General features: G+C 44.7%; 1 protein-coding gene across 1 annotated transcript in view; it reads left to right on the top strand.

The window, feature by feature from the left end:
- Positions 1-14,906: 14,906 nt before the first annotated feature.
- The window catches only part of tmem178b (transmembrane protein 178B), a 574,403-nt gene continuing 571,087 nt past the window's right edge, over positions 14,907-18,222 (top strand). The window contains exon 1 of the mRNA XM_041216265.1: positions 14,907-15,285. Within this exon, the coding sequence (XP_041072199.1) occupies positions 14,907-15,285 (379 nt within the window). The remainder of the gene's footprint in view (positions 15,286-18,222) is intronic.

Raw genomic sequence — 18,222 nt, 5'->3', positions numbered from 1 at the left:
CTCAACAATAGTAACCCAGAGGCCCAGGCTCATGATCTGAGGACATGCATTCAAATCCCATCATGGCAGCTGGTGGAATTTAAATTTGATGAATGAAACTGGAATTGAAAGCCAGTCTCAGTAATGGTGAACACGGAACTTGTCAATTGTTGTAAAAACCCACCTGGTTCACTAATGCCCTTTAGGGAAGGAAATCCGCCATCCTTACCCAGTCTGGCCTACATGACCAGACCTACAGCAATGTGATTGACTCTTAACTGCCCTCTGAAATTGCCTAGCAAGTCACACAGTTCAAGGGCAAGAAGGGATGGGCAACAATTGCTGGCCTTAGACATTGACATCCACATCCCATAAAAGATTAAAGATCTCTGGTCATACTATGCTTTCCTAAGTGCATTAAGACTTCCTGAATAATGGATTCCAGTATTTCCCTGATGACTGATGTTAGGCTAAATGGCCTGTAGTTCCCTGTTTTCTCTCTCCCTTTTTTGTTTGAATTAAGTGGTGTTACATTTGCTGACTTCCAATCTGCTGGGACTATTCCAGAATCTAAGGAATTTTGAAAAGTCATAGCCAGCGTGTCCACTATCTCTGCAGCTCCCTTTTTTTAGAACCCTAGGATGAAGACCATCAGGTCAAGTATTGATCCGGTGACTGTTTGAACCCGGGAAAGAAAATTATTCAGTGACAGCTCAGCTGCATGTTATGATTCTGCTTTTCTGGAGGGTAATGCATTTGAGTTGATGACAGATCGATGGACAAGTGACCAACCACCCTCCTGTTGCAGTGCCTTACAACCTGGGCATGTTCAAAAAAAAATAAAATGACGGGTCTTAATTTTCCTGCCGCTCATGAGAAAACAAATGGATAAAGAGGGGCTCGTTCTCCACCGTCTGCTCATTGGCAGACAAGGCTCAGCGGTGGGGTGATGACATGGAAAACGGGCCCACTTGATTTTCAGTCAAGTGGATGAAGGGAGGAATGCGACCGAGCATTCAGATCGTAGCAGGAGCAGGACACGATTGTGCAGGAAGGTTTAGCTGGATTATCACAGTGGATATGTTGTCCAGCATTGAACCTCATGTGACGCTTGGGCCTGCCAACCTTCCAGGATCATTCTGGAGTCTCCCGCTATCAGAACGCTAACTTCAGGTCACTGTTGTCCCGGCTGCTGAAGAAACCATGGGGGCATTAAAATAAATTGTTCCTCAAAAAAACATTCTTAAAGCATTCCTGTTACTCACCCATAAAAATATCGGACATGGGAATAGTAGTCTGCTCGATTGACTGTCAGGAATTGTTCAGCCAGGTAATGAAGATCTACTCGTTTTCCCAGAGTTTATGTGTGTTGGAGCCGCCAGTGGGAATGGGGTAGCTGGAGGCAGGAGGTCATGTTATTACACCTCCAGGGATATGTCCCGTTGGAGTTGACGACTGTCTTCTTGGTTTCCCAGTGATGGCCTGTGGGAACTAGGAGAGAATATTAGAAAGTAATACCACGTAACACAGAATGCTGGGAGAGGCAGGTAGCACTGAAATAGAGAATAGTAAGTTAATAGATGGAGCGGAGTAAGACAGCAAGTAGTGAAGTCTAAATCAGGGTTACATGGCCTGTATGTGAATACTCGGTGTATGGTTAATAAAATCGGGGAACAGACACAGATTTCCTTGTGGGATTATGATGTTGTGGCGATAGCCGAGAGCTGGTTTAAGGAAGGGCGGATCTGAGTGTTAAATATTCCTGGTTGCAAGGTGTTCAGAAAAGATGGGAATTGGAAAACAGGAGGAGGGGTGGCGTTTTTGGTTAAGGAGAGTATTGCAGTATTGGAGAAAGAGGGTGGGTCAGAAGATTCAAGGACAGAATCGACTTGGCTAGAGCTAAGGAGTAAGAAGGGTGAAATTACATTGCTCAGTGTAATATATAGACCACCAGCTAGTGGGAAGGATATAGAGGAACAAATCTGCAAGGAAATTACAGAGAGGTGTAAACATCATACAGTAGTTATAATGGGGGAGTTTAATTACCCGTATATAGACTGGGACAGTGGTAGTATAAAGGGCAGAGAGGGGCAAGAGTTCCTAAATTGTGTTCAGGAGAATTTCCTACAGCAATATGTGTCCAGTCCAACAAGAAAGGAGGCACTGCTAGACCTGATCCTTGGGAATAAGGTGGGCCAAGTAGATTAAGTGACATTTAGGGGTCAGTGATCATTGTTTCATAAGGTTTAGGATGACGGTGGAAAGTGACATTGGTCAATCCAGAGTAAGAATAATCAACAAGCAGAGAGCAGACTTCAATGGGCCAAGAATGGAGCAGGGCCGGATAGACTGGAACCAAAGGTTCGTGGGAAAAACAGTAGCTGAACAATGGGCTACCGCCAAGTGGAGATGGTTTGGGCACAGTCAAGGTATGTTCCCTCAAAAGGGAAAGGCAGGACAAACAAACGCAGAGGTCCCTGGATGACAAAGGAGATAGAAATTAAGTTAAAGAAAAAGTGTGCTTACAACGGGTGTCAGGGAGCGAATACAATTGAGATCCAAGCTGAATATAGAAGGTTCAGAAGGGATGTGAAAAAGCAAATACAAGAATCAAAGAGAGATTATGAAAAAACTGGCAGCTAACATAACAGGAAATCCCAAAGTATTCTGTAAGCACATCAACAGTAAAACCGTGGTAAAAGGAGGAGTAGGGCTGATTAGGGACCAAAAATGGGATTTACACATAGAGGCAAGAGGCATGGCTGAGGTGTTAAATGAATATTTTGCATCTGTCTTTACCTATGAGGTAGATGTTGCCCAGGCCATGGTGACAGAGGAGGAAACTCAGTCACTAGAAGGGGTTAAAATTGATAAGGAGGAGATACTGGATATGCTGTCGGTACTTAAAGTTGATAAGGTACTGGGACCGGATGAGATGCATCCAAGAATATTGAAGGAAGTGAGAGTGAAAATTGCAGAGGCACTGGCCATAATCTTTCAATGTTCCCCGGATTTGGGGAGGTACTGGAGGACTGGAGAATTGCAAACATCATGCCTTTGTTCAAAAAAGATTGTAAAGATCTGCCCTGCAACTACAGACCAGTCAGTTTAACTTTGGAAACTTCTAGAAACAATTATTTGGGATAGAATTAATAGTTACATGGAAAAATCTGGATTGATTCGGAAGAGTCAGCATGGATTTATTAAAGGAAAATCGTGCCTAACTAACTTGCTGGATTTCTTTGAAAAGGTAGCAGAGATGGTTGATGAGGGTAAGGCCATTGATGTGGTGTATATGGACTTCCGAAATGCGTTGATACAGTGCCACACAACAGACTTATGAGGAAAGTTATAGGTTATGGAATAAAAGGGACAGGAGCAACATGGATACAAAATTGGCTGAGGGATAGGAAACAGAGAGTAATGGTTAATGGGTACTTTTCAGGCTGGAAGAAGGTTTGTTGTGGAGTTCTCCAGGGGTCGGTATTGGGACCCTTGCTTTTCCTGATATATATAAATGATCTAGATCTTGGTGTGCAGTGGACAATTTCAAAGCTTGTGGATGACACAAAACTTGGGAGAATTGTAAACTGTGAGGATGAGAGTGTAGAACTTCAAAAGGATATTGACACATTGGTGGAGTGGGCACATAGGTGGCAGATGAAGTTCACTGTGGAGAAGTGTGGGGTGATATACTTTGGTACAAAGAACATGGAGAGGCAGTATAATATAAAACATACTATTCTAAAGGGTGTGCAGGAGCAGAGAGACCTGGGTGTATAAATCATTAAAGGTGACGGGACAGGTAGAGAGAGCTGTTTCTACCTGTCCTGCCACCTTTAATGATTTATTCTAATAAGCCTTATTCTAGGCTTCACCAATAGGTGCATAGAGTACAAGAGCAGGGAGGTTATGATGAACTTATATAAGACACTGGTTAGACCTCAGCTGTAGTATTGTGTACAGTTCAGGGCACCTGAACATAGGAAGAATGTGAACACATTGGAGAGATTGCAGAAGAGGTTTACGAGAATGGTTCCAGGGATGAGACACTTCAGTTATGAGGAAAGATTGTAGAATTTGGGACTGTTTTCCTAGGAGAGGACACTGCTGAGAGGAGGCTTGATAGAAGTTTTCAAAATCATGAGGGGTCTGGACAGAGTCGATAGGGAGAAACTGTTCCCGGTTGTAAACGGATTGAGAACCAGAGGGCACAGTTTTAAAGTGCTTTGCAAAAGGAGTAAATGCGAGGTGAGAAAAAAAAACTTTTTCACACAGCGAGTAGTTAGGGTTTGGAATGTACTGCCTGGAAGTGTGGTGGAGGCAGGTGCGATTGAGGCATTCAAGAGGGCATGGGATGATTATTTAAGTAGAAACAATGTGCAGGGTTACGGGGGAAAGGCAGGAGATTGGCACTAAGTTAAAATGCTCAGAGAGCCGGTGCAGACACGATGGGCTGAATGGCCTCCCTGCACACTGTAACAATTCTGTGATTCTGTGAATTCCAGGTCACAATCCGCAGGTGAATAAGCTTGCAGTTGCTACTGCTGGCCACCAGGTGGGGCACAAGGTCTTAAAATGGTGTCGGTTCAGCTGACTTGTGTCTTTGTAGAAACCTTTCAACATGAGACTTTCAGTATGAAGGCCCTAGATCTGAATTCCAACCTTTCCCCCCACAGCTCAGTGGGTGAACGCATGTCTCATGTGATAAGAGGGAAGATTTTTTGACTGCTGGGCCAGGATGACTAGGCCTTGTGACTGAGAATGTTTAAATGCTGAACATCTTTCAAGAGATTCCTCAGAAACATAACCGGGAGCTTGATCTAAGTATTTGAGTGCCACATACATCTGTTTTCATGCTTTGTAAGCAAGGGCCCAGTCACCTCAAGCAGCAATGTCCACTGTTTGGACTCAGGTTCCCTTCCACTAATCCAGTCTTATCATATTTAGCACCATTGAAAGTAAACTGAATCCAAGTGTTCCTTTGAAATTTAACCAATTCATTACCCTATAGGGGGTATGTTTGTAGCCCTGTACCTTCTCTTGTGTGGTGTTGTACTTAGTAAAGCCTGTTTTAAAGGAAGTTAGGAGGCTGCAATCTAAACCCTAACCCTAACCAAAGGCCCAATGCTAACTCTATCCCTATATCGAAGTCTAACTCTTTTTCCCTATCCCTAACTCTAATTGTAAACCATCCCAAACCATATCCCTAACCTATCCCTATCCTTAACTGTAATGCTCTCTCTAACCCAACCTCTCTATCCCAATTCTTAATCATAATCCTATCCCTTATCCTATCACTTTCCCTAACCATAACCTATTCACATCCCTAATCCTAACCCTAGCCTTATCACTTTCGCAAACATTAACCCCATCTCTAATCCTAACACTAAACCTATCCCTAGCTCTGATTTAAACCCTACATTAAAAGTGCTACTTGTTGCTTTGTGAAGTCAGGAAACCTTGAACGGTGAGCTACCACTGTGCTAAGTGGGTTAAATTCAGAACAGATCTAGCAACTCAAAACTGGGCACCCATGAGGTGCTGTGGGCCATCAGCAGCAGCAGAATTGACTTGAACACAATCTGTAACCTCATAGCTCAGCATATCCCACATTCTACTGTTACCATCAAACCGGGGGAATCAACCCTGGTTCAATGAAGGCAGGAGGGCATGCCAGGAGCAGCACCAGGCATACCTAAAAATGAGGTGTCAACCTGGTGAAACTATAACACAGGACTACTTGTGTGCTAAACTATGCAGCAAGTGATAGACAGGGCTAAACGATTCCACAACCAATGGATTGGATATAAGCTCTGCAGTCCTGCTACATCCCATTGTGAACAGAAATATGGAAAATGGGAGATGGCAAGGGATCTTAAGAGAAAGGGGCAGGAATAGGCCATTCAGCCCATTGAGATAGATGGGTGAAAGATATGCAAAGAAAGAGCATTAGAAAGAGCTGAAAAGCCAGGAAAATGATTGCCACTGTGACCCAAGTGACAAGCACAGCTTGTTGTTTTATCCGTTACATTTTAAAGCCATTGATTTGGAGAACTTTACAGTACAGAAGGAGACTGTTTGGCTCATTGCCTCTGTGCTGTCTCTCTGGAAAAGCCATTCACTCTGCTCCAATTCCTTACTTTCCCACTGTTTTCTTTTCAGTGCTTATTTTTCAAATACTCGTTTCCCTTGTTAGCATTATTCTGAATTCTGGATCCCCCAGTATTGTGAGTCCATGCCTCAAATAAACCTCTTTGTAAAACAGTCACCAAATCTCCCACTCTGTTCTTTTCACTATTCGGAAATAATTCCCTCTTGTAACTAATTCACTGATCTGTGGAAATCATTTTTTCCTCTTAGTTACCTTGACATCATCATTTCAATGTCACTGTCACATCTCCTCTTCACTTCTTTAGGCCAATGAAAATCTAAAATCCCTCCTTACAGCCTGGCACCTCTGCTACCTTCATGAAGCTCTTGTGTGCTTTCCCCAATTCCTTGTCACCCTCCCAAAGTAAGGTCCCAAACCTGGCCCTTATATTCTAACCGTGACTGAACCACTGGTGTGTACATATAGAATATCTCCCCCATTTGTAGGACATCACTGTTTATAACCCTCCAGTTTGCAAAAGACCCCATCAAACAGCAAACAGTGATTCCTGTTAAACTGCTTCCTATCCATCCAGTCCCATTATCTTTACTACCCGGTACCTGTATTTTAATGTCAACAACAAAAGTCCCACATGACATCTTACCCAAAAGCCTTTTGAAAATCCAAATAGACTGCATTCAGGGAGATGGTGGTGCAGTGGTCATGTCACAGGACTAGTAACCCAGAGGCCCAGGCTAATTTGCTGGGGACACAGGGTTCAAACCTCACCATGGCAGCAGGTTGAATTTAAATTCAATGGTAATGGTAACCATGACAACTGTCGTCAATTGTTGTAAAAACCCATCTGGTTCACTAATGCCCTTTAGGGAAGGAAATCTGCTGCCCTTACCTGGTCTGACCTACATGTGACTCCAGACCCACAGCAATGTGGTTGATTCTTAACTGCCCTCTGATTTGGCCTAGCAAGACACTCAGTCAGGGATGGGCAACAAATGCTGGCCTTGTCAGCGGTGCCCACATCTCATGAAAGAATAAAGGAAAAGAAAACTGTCCAACAACCCTCTGCAATCTCTGTGCTGTTCCAGTTCTGCTCTCTTGCCAATCCCTGATTGTTTCTGCTCTACCCTTGGCAGCCATGCCTTCAGCTGCCTTGGCACTCAGATCCAGAATTCTGCCCAAACCTCTCTCCTCCTTTAGGTTGCCCTTTGAAATCTCTCTGACCAAACATCTGGTCACTTGCTCTCCTGCCTCCTTTGACTTGGTGTCAGTTTATCTGAATACATTCCTGTGAAGCTCCTCGGGACATTAACATCAAGTTCCTGCCATGGTTTTTCAAATCCTTTTAGTACTATCTTCTTTAGTCCCTTCCAGTCTCTCCTTGTACACTCTCAGCTACTTTCTCCTCCATTTGGTTTGATTTTCTGATCCATTATTAGCTTCGCTGGGTGCCTCATTTTAAAGTCACAATTTAATTTATATTGCTCCACTCACCTAAGAAACTCCAGCTCTATTTGCACCCTCTTTACTATTTGTAGGAACAAGTCTGTTTCCCCACTTCCTGATTGAATGTCTGTACCCGCTGTCATCTGCCAGTTATTCTTCCCAGTTTATCTGGGGCCAGGGCTGTTGGAGCATCCCTAAGACAGTGGAAGGATTGCATCTCACTCCCTTGCTGCTGCACAAATTCAGACCAATTAATAAAATTGAAACTTTTCCACTTTGCAACGGCACTTGATTACGTTTGGAAAAGTGGCCTTGTGTGTTTTAAATCTCCCCTCCTCCTCTCAAGAACACTTGACCCCAGGGGCACGCAGATATCCCTGGTGTATAGTAGCATGTAGTAGTATGACAAAAACTGACAAGTTTCCCTCAGTTACATGTCATTATAATATGCCCACCCCTAACTTTCATTAGAATGAATGGGTATTTGCCCAGCAATGCCAGTACTCTTCAAACCTGTACCAGCATGGCACAGAATATTCTGCTTGTATGACAAGATGGCACATCACAGGAAAGGCAAATTGCCCCAGGATGAACAGACCATTTCAAGATCTTGAGTTGCTTTGAAGAAGGAGAATATACAGAGGCTGACAGAAAGGAAGGAATGGGGAAACAGAGCAGCAACCTCAGAGCTAGTGCCACCCTTGTATTTGCTTTCCAACAATTCACAACACTTGGGATGCAACACACAGTGATCTCTGAAGAGTATTGTAAGTATGTGTACCAGGTAACCCAGCCATAGTAAGCTTTTCAAATATATATCTATATATTAGTACTCATAGCAATGGCTATGCAAGAAGCGGTCTGTAGTATAGGAGACATTACCCCATTAGCTGTCTATGAGAAGGGATAAGAAATATACTTGGTATATGGCAGTACAGTCAATGAGACTAGCGAGAGTAGTCTGGAATGAATAGCAGTCATCTCATACATATACTGGGAAGAGTCTTCAACGTTACATAGATCCACTTGTGTGGGATGCCTGGACAATATAAGGCCTGTACAAGAAGTGATACCATCTAACCCCTCCACTAAGTGTCAACAGCATATACTCAAATCATGTATATATTGTGCTCACATTCTATAAAATATACAACTGACTGAGTCTCTTTACGGAACTCAAGTCTTGTTAAGGTTAGTGTATGCAGTGAATACGACATACTTGCAACCTCCCCAAGAAGTCCTTGCTATGTGCTTATTGGTATCTATTCGGATATGCACTACCTGTATTTATTACCTTATTGACTTGATTCACTACCAAGTATCAACCATACATTTCCTCAGTTTTGAACTTTAATTAAAAGTAAAAGATTTCTGACAATATGTTACAGTACCTCCATGTAAGAGCAATAGCAGTACATGACAATTTCCGATTTCGACCCAAGAGTGTGTAGCAGCCACACTCAATCTATTCCTCTTCTGTTTTTAGAAGCGACTCCAAAAAGCTCCGAGTGAAACAGGAAGAGGTTCCACCTTACAGTGCCCTGTGTCACCTGCTACACCCCTCACAGGCATTAGCTCAGAGGCATCTACCTGGGTGTCTTAGAAAGTCACTTTGAAGAGTAAATGAGTGAGTAGTAGGTGAAATCACAAAGTACTCTAAGGTGGTGGCAGTGGAGTAACAGGGCTGTGCTAGCCAAAGAGGGTTGCAATTTGTGACCTTCCTCAACTGCAGAATTAGGACTCTGCAGGGTTTAACATATAGAGGAACGCTGATAGCTGAGCATGATCATTTTCTGCTGTCCTTCGAGACTGTACAAGCACTCTGCCAAGTCAGGCAGCTTTTGTAGATAGCTTCACTTTCCATCTCTGTCCAGTTGTGCAGGACAGATCCCTCAAAGTTGGAAACCACCAATAATGTGGTGACTGTACGAGGGACGGGGGGAGGAGGTCACAGCTGACTGCCCAGAGACAGGAGCCCATCGGGCTGTGAAAGGACCTGTCCTGTGTGTGCTATGGAGCTCTGAGGTTCTGACCTGGATTGGGATAGGGTATTATATGGATCAGCAGGCAGCTATGCCCAGGAACACACCCTGAGAAAGCTGTAGATTCAGCAGCATAAGTCAGAGAAAGTTTTGAAACAGGAGAGAACCAATGGAACCAAAGAACCACCTTGTAACAACTACACTGGAATCTCACAGTGTCAAACAGAAGCTGGCGATGTTTCTTTATGCTCCTGTGCTCTTTTCTACACTGGAGAATGACCAATACTATACAGGACATATGCCTGTCAAAGGCACATACAATCGAGCACTAGTGCACACCCAAATCTCCAGAGACAGATTTAGCATAATAGTTAAAATAATCTATAAAACACTTCACCGGTTCCATCATCTTACAGAGCCAGAACCAGTGTCCTAAAAGGTGTCATAAAAATGCAGACAAATTAATCCATTTGGGAACACAGGAGTGGGGAAGATCATTCTGCCCCTCCAACCTGTTCTGTCATTTTATGAGATCCTGGCTGATCTTCATCTTAACTCTATCCACCTTTTTTTATTCATTCATGGGTTGTGGGTGTCACTGGCTGGGCCAGCATTCTTTGTCCATCCCTAATTGCCCTTGAGAAGGTGGTGGTAAGCTGTCTTCTTGAACCGCTGCAGCCCATGTGGTGTAGGTACAGCCACAGCACTGTTAGGGAGGGAGTTCCAGGATTATGACCCAGCAACAGTGAAAGAATGGCGATATATTTCCAAGTCAGGATGGTGAGTGGCTTGAAGGGGAACTTACAGGCAGTGGTGTTCCCATGTGTCTGCTGCCCCTGTCCTTCTGGGTGGTAGTGGTCGTGGGTTTGGAAGGTACTGTTGAAGGATCCTTGGTGAGTTTCTGCAGTGCATCTTGTAGATGGTACACACTGCTGCTACTGTGCAATGGTGGTGGAGGGAGTGAATGTTGTGGATGGGGAGCCAATCAAGAGGGCTGCTTTGTCTTGGATGGTGTGAAGCTTCTTGAGTGTTGTTGGAGCTGCACTCATCCAGGCAAATGGAGAGTATTCCATCACATTCTTGATGGAATGTGCCATGTAGATGGTGGGCAGAGTTTGGGGAGTCAGGAGGTGAGTTACTCATCGCAGGATTTCTAGCCTCTGACCTGCTTTTGTAGCCACAGTATTTACATGGCTAGTCCAATTCAGTTTCTGGTCAATGGTAACCCCCAGGACGTTGATAGTAGGGGATTCAACGATGGTAGTGCCATTGAACATCAAGGGGTGATGATTAGATTGTCTCTCGTTGGAGATGGTCTTTGCCTGGCACTTGTGTGGCGCGAATGTTACTTGCTATTTGTCAGACCAAGCCTGGATATTATCCAGGTCTTGCTATATGTCGACATGGACTGCCTTGGCTCTAACATCTTTTACACCCTTGGCCAGAAAAAAATCTATATGTCCCAGATCTTAATATTATTTATTGAGCTAGCATCTACTACTTTTTGGGGCAGGGTGCTCCACATTTTTACCACCCTTTGCATGAAGAAGTGTTTCCTAACCTCTCTCCTGAGTGGCCCGCCTTTGATTTTAAGGTTATGCCTCTTTGTCCTGGGCTACCCCATCAGCAGGTAAAGTTTCTCTCTGCACCATCAGTGTAGACTTTCAAAATTCTAAAAATCTGAATGAAATTGCTCCTTAACCTTCTTCTGATAATACAAGCCTAGTTCATGTAATCCCTTCTCATAATCTAACCCTTGGGGGCCCGGTAACATTCTGGTGAATCTGGGCTTCCCTGCATCCAAAACCAGCATATCCTTTTTAGGGTGTGCAGAACAGTCCTTGGTGCTTCTGGGATGGTTTAAGCAGGGCTTTGTATAGCTGGAACAAAACTCGCTCTCCTTTATATTATAGGCCCCTAGTGATAAAGGCCAACAGGCCATTAAACCTGTCGTTTTTTTTTGTACCTAACCACTAGTGATCTATGTAGATGGATTCCTGGATCTCTTTGGACCATCATGTTCCTAGATTTTTATCATTTAAACAGTATACATGTCTGTGCTTTTGGGTTTGAAATGGATGACCTCATGAGTATCTCCATTGAAATACATCTGCCACTGTTTTATCCACTTACTTAACCAATCAACATCTCTTTGCAATTCTATGCTCCTACTGACACTACTTACGATACCATCTATCTTGTGCCACCGGCAAACTTGGGTAAATGGTTCTCAGTTGTTGTGTTTTCTAAGTCATTAATAAACATAGTGAATAGTTGAGGTACCAGCATTCTTGTAGGGCTCACTTCTTTGCAAATCCTGTACATCCATCAAGACTCTCACATCCTCCACATTCTCCATCCTCCACCCCGAGCCTCATCTCCCACCCTGCCATGAGACCACCCGCGCTTATCTGGTCCTGGACCATGAATCTGGGGACTGCTTGTAGTCCCAGTTCTGGCCACCGCTGCTGCTGGCGCTGATGGGACTATGGAGCTGCTGGTTAATCGGGTTGGCCGGCAGCTCTTTGAGGTGGGTATTCCTCCTGAATGAGGGGCAGAAGACCTGTCTACATCAAATCAACACACCTTGGAGCATTTAATGGCCGTGGGGCAGCCAGCATTGGTGGGGATGCGTTCTCTACTGATTCTTCCCATGGTGGAGCAGGAACGCCCACTATCTGAAAAATCCTGCTCATGAGTTTTAATTTTAATTAACAGTCCTTTATGTGGGATCTTACTGAATGCCTTCTGAAGGTCAATATATAAGCTATATCGACTATGATGAACTGTCGGGTTCTGTTTCTCTCTCCACAAATGCTGCCAGACATGCTGAGTTTTTCCTGCACTTTCTGTTATATTTCAGATTTCCAGCATCTGCAGTATTTTGCTTCAGTATAAACTAGAGGCATTGCCCTGTCCACTGTGTCTGTATAAACTAAAGGCATTGCCCTGTCCGCTGTTTCAGTTATGTTCTCAAAGTTTTCCATAAGGTCCTCATCCAAAGGGTCAAAACTTTCTGAAGAAACTCGGAACAAACCGGCCTCAAAGATCTAATGACATGATACATTTCAATTGGACGTTGCAGAAGAAAGCAGGAAGAACTGGACAATGGACAGGCTGAGACAGGAATGTCAGACCACTAAAAGGAGGCCATAGGAAAAGCAATCAATTGGACTGAAATATTAAACCGAAAACAACTGATGAAGCAGAACAACATTTACACGAACAGGTGTCATGGACAGAGGCAGAGCTATCGATTATCTCGCTTTCTTCATTCATGGGATGTGGGCTTCACTGGCTGGGCCAGTATTTATTGCCCATCCCTAGTTGCCCTTGAGAAGGTGGTGGTGAGCTGCCTTCTTGAACTGCTGCAGTCCATATGGTGTAGGTACACCCACAGTGCTGTTAGGGAGGGAGTTCCAGGATTTTGACCCAACACAGTGTAGGAACGGTGATATATTTCCAAGTCAGGATGGTGAATGACTTGGAGGGGAACTTCCAGGTGGTGGTGTTCCCATCTATCTGCTGCCCTTGTCCTTCTAGACGGTAGTGGTCGTGGGTTTGGAAGGTACTGTCTAAGAGGCTTGGTGAATTCCTGCAGTGCATCTTTTAGATCGTACACACTCCTTCTACTGTGTGTTGGTGGTGGAGAGAGTGGATGTTTGTGGATGTGGTGCCAATCAAGTGGGCTGCTTTGTCCTGTATGGTGTTGAGCTTCTTGAGTGTTGTGGGGGCTGCGCTCATCCAGGCAAGTGGAGAGTATTCCATCACACTGGTGGACAGACTTTGGAGAGTCAGGAGGTGAGTTACTCGCTGCAGAATTCCCTTCCTCTAACTTTTATCTTTTTAATGTTAAAGGCGCTCTATAAATACAAGTTGTTGTTGGTGAAGCTTAAAGCTGGGTGTTTAATGGGGCATTTATATGAGGCATTTTAAATGGGGCATTTTATTGGGGCACTTAATGGTGCATTTAAAATAACCCCACTGAACAACTGTAGACCCGAAGCTGGAAGGATTGGCACATGCCAGCCAGTCTGATGTTACACCCCTTTAATAATGTCTTGGACAGTCTCAGCTCAGATGCCTAGACAGGACTTCGGCTGTTCCAAGCCGTAAAGGGGACGGATTTTGCCTACAAACAGCTGAAAGAGAAACAACAGGAGAATCAGATCTGCCAGAAAGTTTAACGGCGATATTTGAAAATGAAGAATTAATTCTAAATCATCCCCTTTATGTGGATTACGTCTTCCCTCTGGTTAAGCTGACAAGTGTATTAATTTAATGATGAATTAGTGTCACTTAACTATGGCAATTCGTTCAGGACTCAAATTATACAAGAAATTTGCAAAGTAGATCTGGTCCTCACCCTGCCTGTTTGCGGTGCAGTGTTGCTTTAATTACAATCTGCCACACAATAAAGCGCCTTTTAATTAACGTCCATGTACCAAAATCAATCCGCACCCTCACTGCTAAGAATTGTGCAAGTAGCACCGCAATATTAAACCCCCGAATCTTTTTAAAATACCAACGCCTTCATCGATATATTGTCGAGGCGTGGCACTGCCTGAGCTTTTACAGATTGCATTTGGCATTGAAGCAGAGTTTGTTTTGCCTTCAAGGGGTGATACAATTCATAACATCCCAATAGAAAATCACCCCCAAGGGTTGGGATGACGGGGAGTCGGTGTCTCCGCGATTGTTTTGAAGCTTTGACGATCAGACATCCTCGCTTTAAGGAGGTAGATAAATAAAACATGATCCTGCCTTGGGCTCAATGACATCAGGTTTTTTTTTCTCTCTCTCTCTGGTTGATTTTTCCTCTGTTTCTTTCCTGGGAGATTTTCAGTCCGGGGTTTTCAGGGTTTGTTGGGGGTGCTGTGTTTCTGTGAGTGTGTATCTGGATGCAGTTTGTTTTGGGAGGGCTTTATTTAACCACCCCCCCCCTCCCTCCCACCTCACCACTCGCCCCCTTTTTGCTCCCCTCTGAACAAAAGGCAAGAAATCACCTCAGTGCTTTTGTTCCACACTCTTATTATTTTGGAGGTCTGAAATTCTCAGGTGCCAGACGAGGAGAGGCAGCAGATCCATTGCTGGGAAACAGTGGAAAACCTGGCTGGAAGGAAGCTCCTGATGTGAGGCCAGGGACAGCTGCAGATGCCTGGGCTGTAGAAGGTCTGGGAGATGCTCAGCCTGCAAATGTGCCCAGCCCATTGATGCAAGGCTACACCTGTGCAGTCACCGTTTGAAGGGGGCAATCTGTGTGAAGGGATGCCACACTGCAGCGGTTGATAGTGAATGCTTTCCCCTCCCTTCTCTCTCCTCCTCCCCTTGGATCTTCCTTCTCGCGTGTTTTCTGCTAGGATGCTGAAGGCTGTGGCGTGAATGAGATGGCAGCCGGTCGGCTCCTGCTCTACGCTGGCCTCTCTATGGCCCTGTGCGCCCTGGGCATGCTGGCCGTGGCCATCTGCTCCGACCACTGGTACCAGACGGACGCCAGGAGGCACCGGGAGAGGTGCAAAAACTACGCCAGCCGCACCAACCACCCAGGCTTCATCTACACTTCCAACAACCTGCCCCTCCGTGCCGGCCGTGACCAGCTGGACCGCTGGGAGGAGAAGCTGCTGGTCGCCAGGAACCGACGCCAGCTGTTTGCCATGAGTGCTGCCGACGAGTGCAGCAGGATGTACAACTCCACCAACACCGGGCTCTGGAGGAGATGCCACCGGCTCGGCTTTGACCAGGACGTCGCCGAACTGATTGCCAAAGGTATCGGGGTTGGGAGGTGTCATGTTCGCGCTGTAATAGACCTTTCAGCCCCTCGAGCCTGCTCTGGCATTCAATGAGATTATGGCTAACCGAGTTCACCCCCATCGGCTCACCTTGGTAACCCTTCTTAATACCCTTGCCTGGCAAATACCTATTGATCTCAGTTTTAAAATTTAATCCCCCATTCACAACAGCTTTTTTTCTGTGGGAGAGAGTTCCAGATTTCCACCGTGCTTAGTGTGAAGAAGTGCTTCTTAACATCCCCCCCACCCCGCCACAACAACCTTAGTCTAATTTAAAGGTTCTGTCCCTTTGGTCTGGAATCCTTCTCTACCAGAAGAAATAATTTCTCTGTATCTAGCCTATCAAGTCTTTTAATCTAACGAAACACCTCAATTAGATCACTGCTTAATCTTTTATGTTTAAGGGAATACAAAGCTGCTTTGTACAACCTGTTCTCATAATTTAACCCTTTCAGCCCTGGTATTGTTCTGATTATGAATTGCATTATACCTGGGTAGCAATTTAAGTTTCAATACCTGGAAGCAGAGGACAGAAGCTCTGAACATACTGTGGGCAAGGAAAGTTGATTAAATGCTACATAATTAATTGGGGCTGAGGGAAGGAGGAGGGCATCAGGTATTTTGAGGCAGGTTTGAAATGCCTCTTTGTGAAGAAGAACACATAAAGCGTGGCTTTTTGAACAGTTCCATGGACCCTGGCTGCAGAGAAGCCAGGAGCTAGTATGCTGGAATGCTTTTTGAACTGTTCGATTTTTCTCCTTAAGCAACCTCCCTCTGCCCCCGCTCACACCCCCCCCCCCCCCCCAACCATTACCCCAAGAGTAATCTCTCCTGCTCGGGTACATTTCAACAAGCCCTGCTCACCCTCTGCCCCCCCCGGCATAAGTTGGTGACAAGCAATTTGGCCATGAGGATCCACGGCAGCTTGAGTCTGGCTCTGACCTGACCTAGTGCCCACCTTTTGGAAAGTGGGTGATCAGGAGTGGAGGTCCTGCCCTCATTCTCTCCTCTCCCCACCCTGGGCACTGCCTCGGTGGAGATGCACTAACCCGCCAGATTGAGGAGCAAACTGAATACTCCCAGGGAGATGGGATGAGGGCTTACCTAGCCAGCAAACTTCATGGGGAATGCAATAGAGCAAACCTTCCACATGTGAGCCCAAATTTTCCAAACCATTAACTCGTCCGCATTCCTGAGAGATTATCAAAAAGGCTCTTTAAATCCGGGCTAATAGTTAGCCATTAGCCAACTGATTAACATGCAGAGATCTTTGGAATGCCCACGTTACCACTGTTTCATACGACTAAGATTTATTGTAAAAGTAAATGAAACTCAAGATCAGGAGGCCTCAAAATTAAAGATGTCTCCTTTTAGATTTCCTCATTGTTCAAACTGGTATGGAATTGGGGATTGGTTGTGGTGGAGGGTGAGCTTTGGTGGCTGGTCACAGTTGGCTAGTTCTCTTTATTACTGAGAAGTTAAACCTAACACCAAGGAGCACCTCCAAAGGTTGAAGGAGTGGGAGGGGTGACTGGTGTTCATGAGATGACTCCAAGCATGAGTTTTAACTGTCTTGAGGGGCATGAGGAGACCTATGGCTTTGAATGCTAGCAGAAGAGAACATGTTGGTGGAGGAGAAGGTGTGATGAGCATTAAAGTATGGCGTGATTCACGGCTTTGAAATGGTGAGAGGAATTCCATGCTGTGTATGACTTCTCAGTACGTTCCATGTTGAGCTGGTTATTGGTGGGTGTCTGTGATTGTGCAAATCTGTAACTGAGACTGGTATCAGCTGGTTTACACTTACGTGGGTGGAAATCACGTCTTGAGTTTTTGAAGAGCTTCAAGGATGATACAGTTAAATGAAAACTTTACAGCCACAAACACTGCAGGGTGACAGTATTGCACTGGTAACAATATGAGAAACTAGCAGCAGAGTGAAGTGGATAGTAGAACACACCCAATACCTCCTAAACTGATCAGATTAGGAGTAGCAGTAACAGTCAGTTTAAGTGGAGTAGCAGTGTCAGGTAGTGACAACTAGTTAGTGACATTGCACTGGCATTGTTAGTGAGTGACATTGCACTGGAAGCACTGTTTTGAGCCATTAAGCTAACAGCAACACTGGTTAGTTACACAAATCTGACAGCATCAGTTAGTAAATTAAACTAGCAGCAATAGTGATATTTTATTAATAGCAATGTTTGGTTATATTGAACAGAGATGCTGGTTTGAGGAAGCGACAGTGAATGATATTAGATTAGCCACACCAATTAACAATATTAGACTGCTAATGCTGGTTAGTGACATTTGACTGCAGCAGCATTAGTTACATAAGACAGATGCTACTGGTTAGTGTTGTTAGACCCCTAGCACCAGCTAGTGATGTTGGATAGCTAGCATTGGTTAGTTATTGAACTGCAAGCAGTAATGTTTGACTGGCAGCACTAGTTAGTGATGTAAGATTGTACCATGAGTTAGCGGCATTAGACTGCTGGCAATAGTTCAAAATATTGGATTACTAGCACTGCTAGTGTGCAAACAGTTACTGACATTGAAACATTGGTTAGGAGGAGAAACCATGGGCACATGATAAAGAAATACCGTTTTGAATCCGGACCATTAATTTGTGACATTGGGTAAGTGTCTTCATTCAATTGGAGTTGGAATTGGACAACATTTCAAGGGTGTAATTTAAAGTCCAAAGATATTATTTCACCTGATGCTGATCATTAACATGACCATGTTTAGAATATTACCTGCAATTTTGGACAACCTGGGATACTGCAGCTCTGGGAAGAGCAACAATAAAACTCTGGATAAGATTCAGTGAGCTAAGTGGGAACTCCAGAATGGGCAAGGCCCAGATACACAAACTGCAGGCAGGCCCAGCCAGATATTGGAACTGCTTAGT

This window comes from Carcharodon carcharias, chromosome 21 (genome assembly GCF_017639515.1).
Source record: "Carcharodon carcharias isolate sCarCar2 chromosome 21, sCarCar2.pri, whole genome shotgun sequence".
Classification (NCBI taxonomy): Eukaryota; Metazoa; Chordata; class Chondrichthyes; order Lamniformes; family Lamnidae; genus Carcharodon; species Carcharodon carcharias.
The sequence above is the reverse complement of the archived record's forward strand: the minus strand, read 5'-3'. Positions and strand labels throughout refer to the sequence as shown.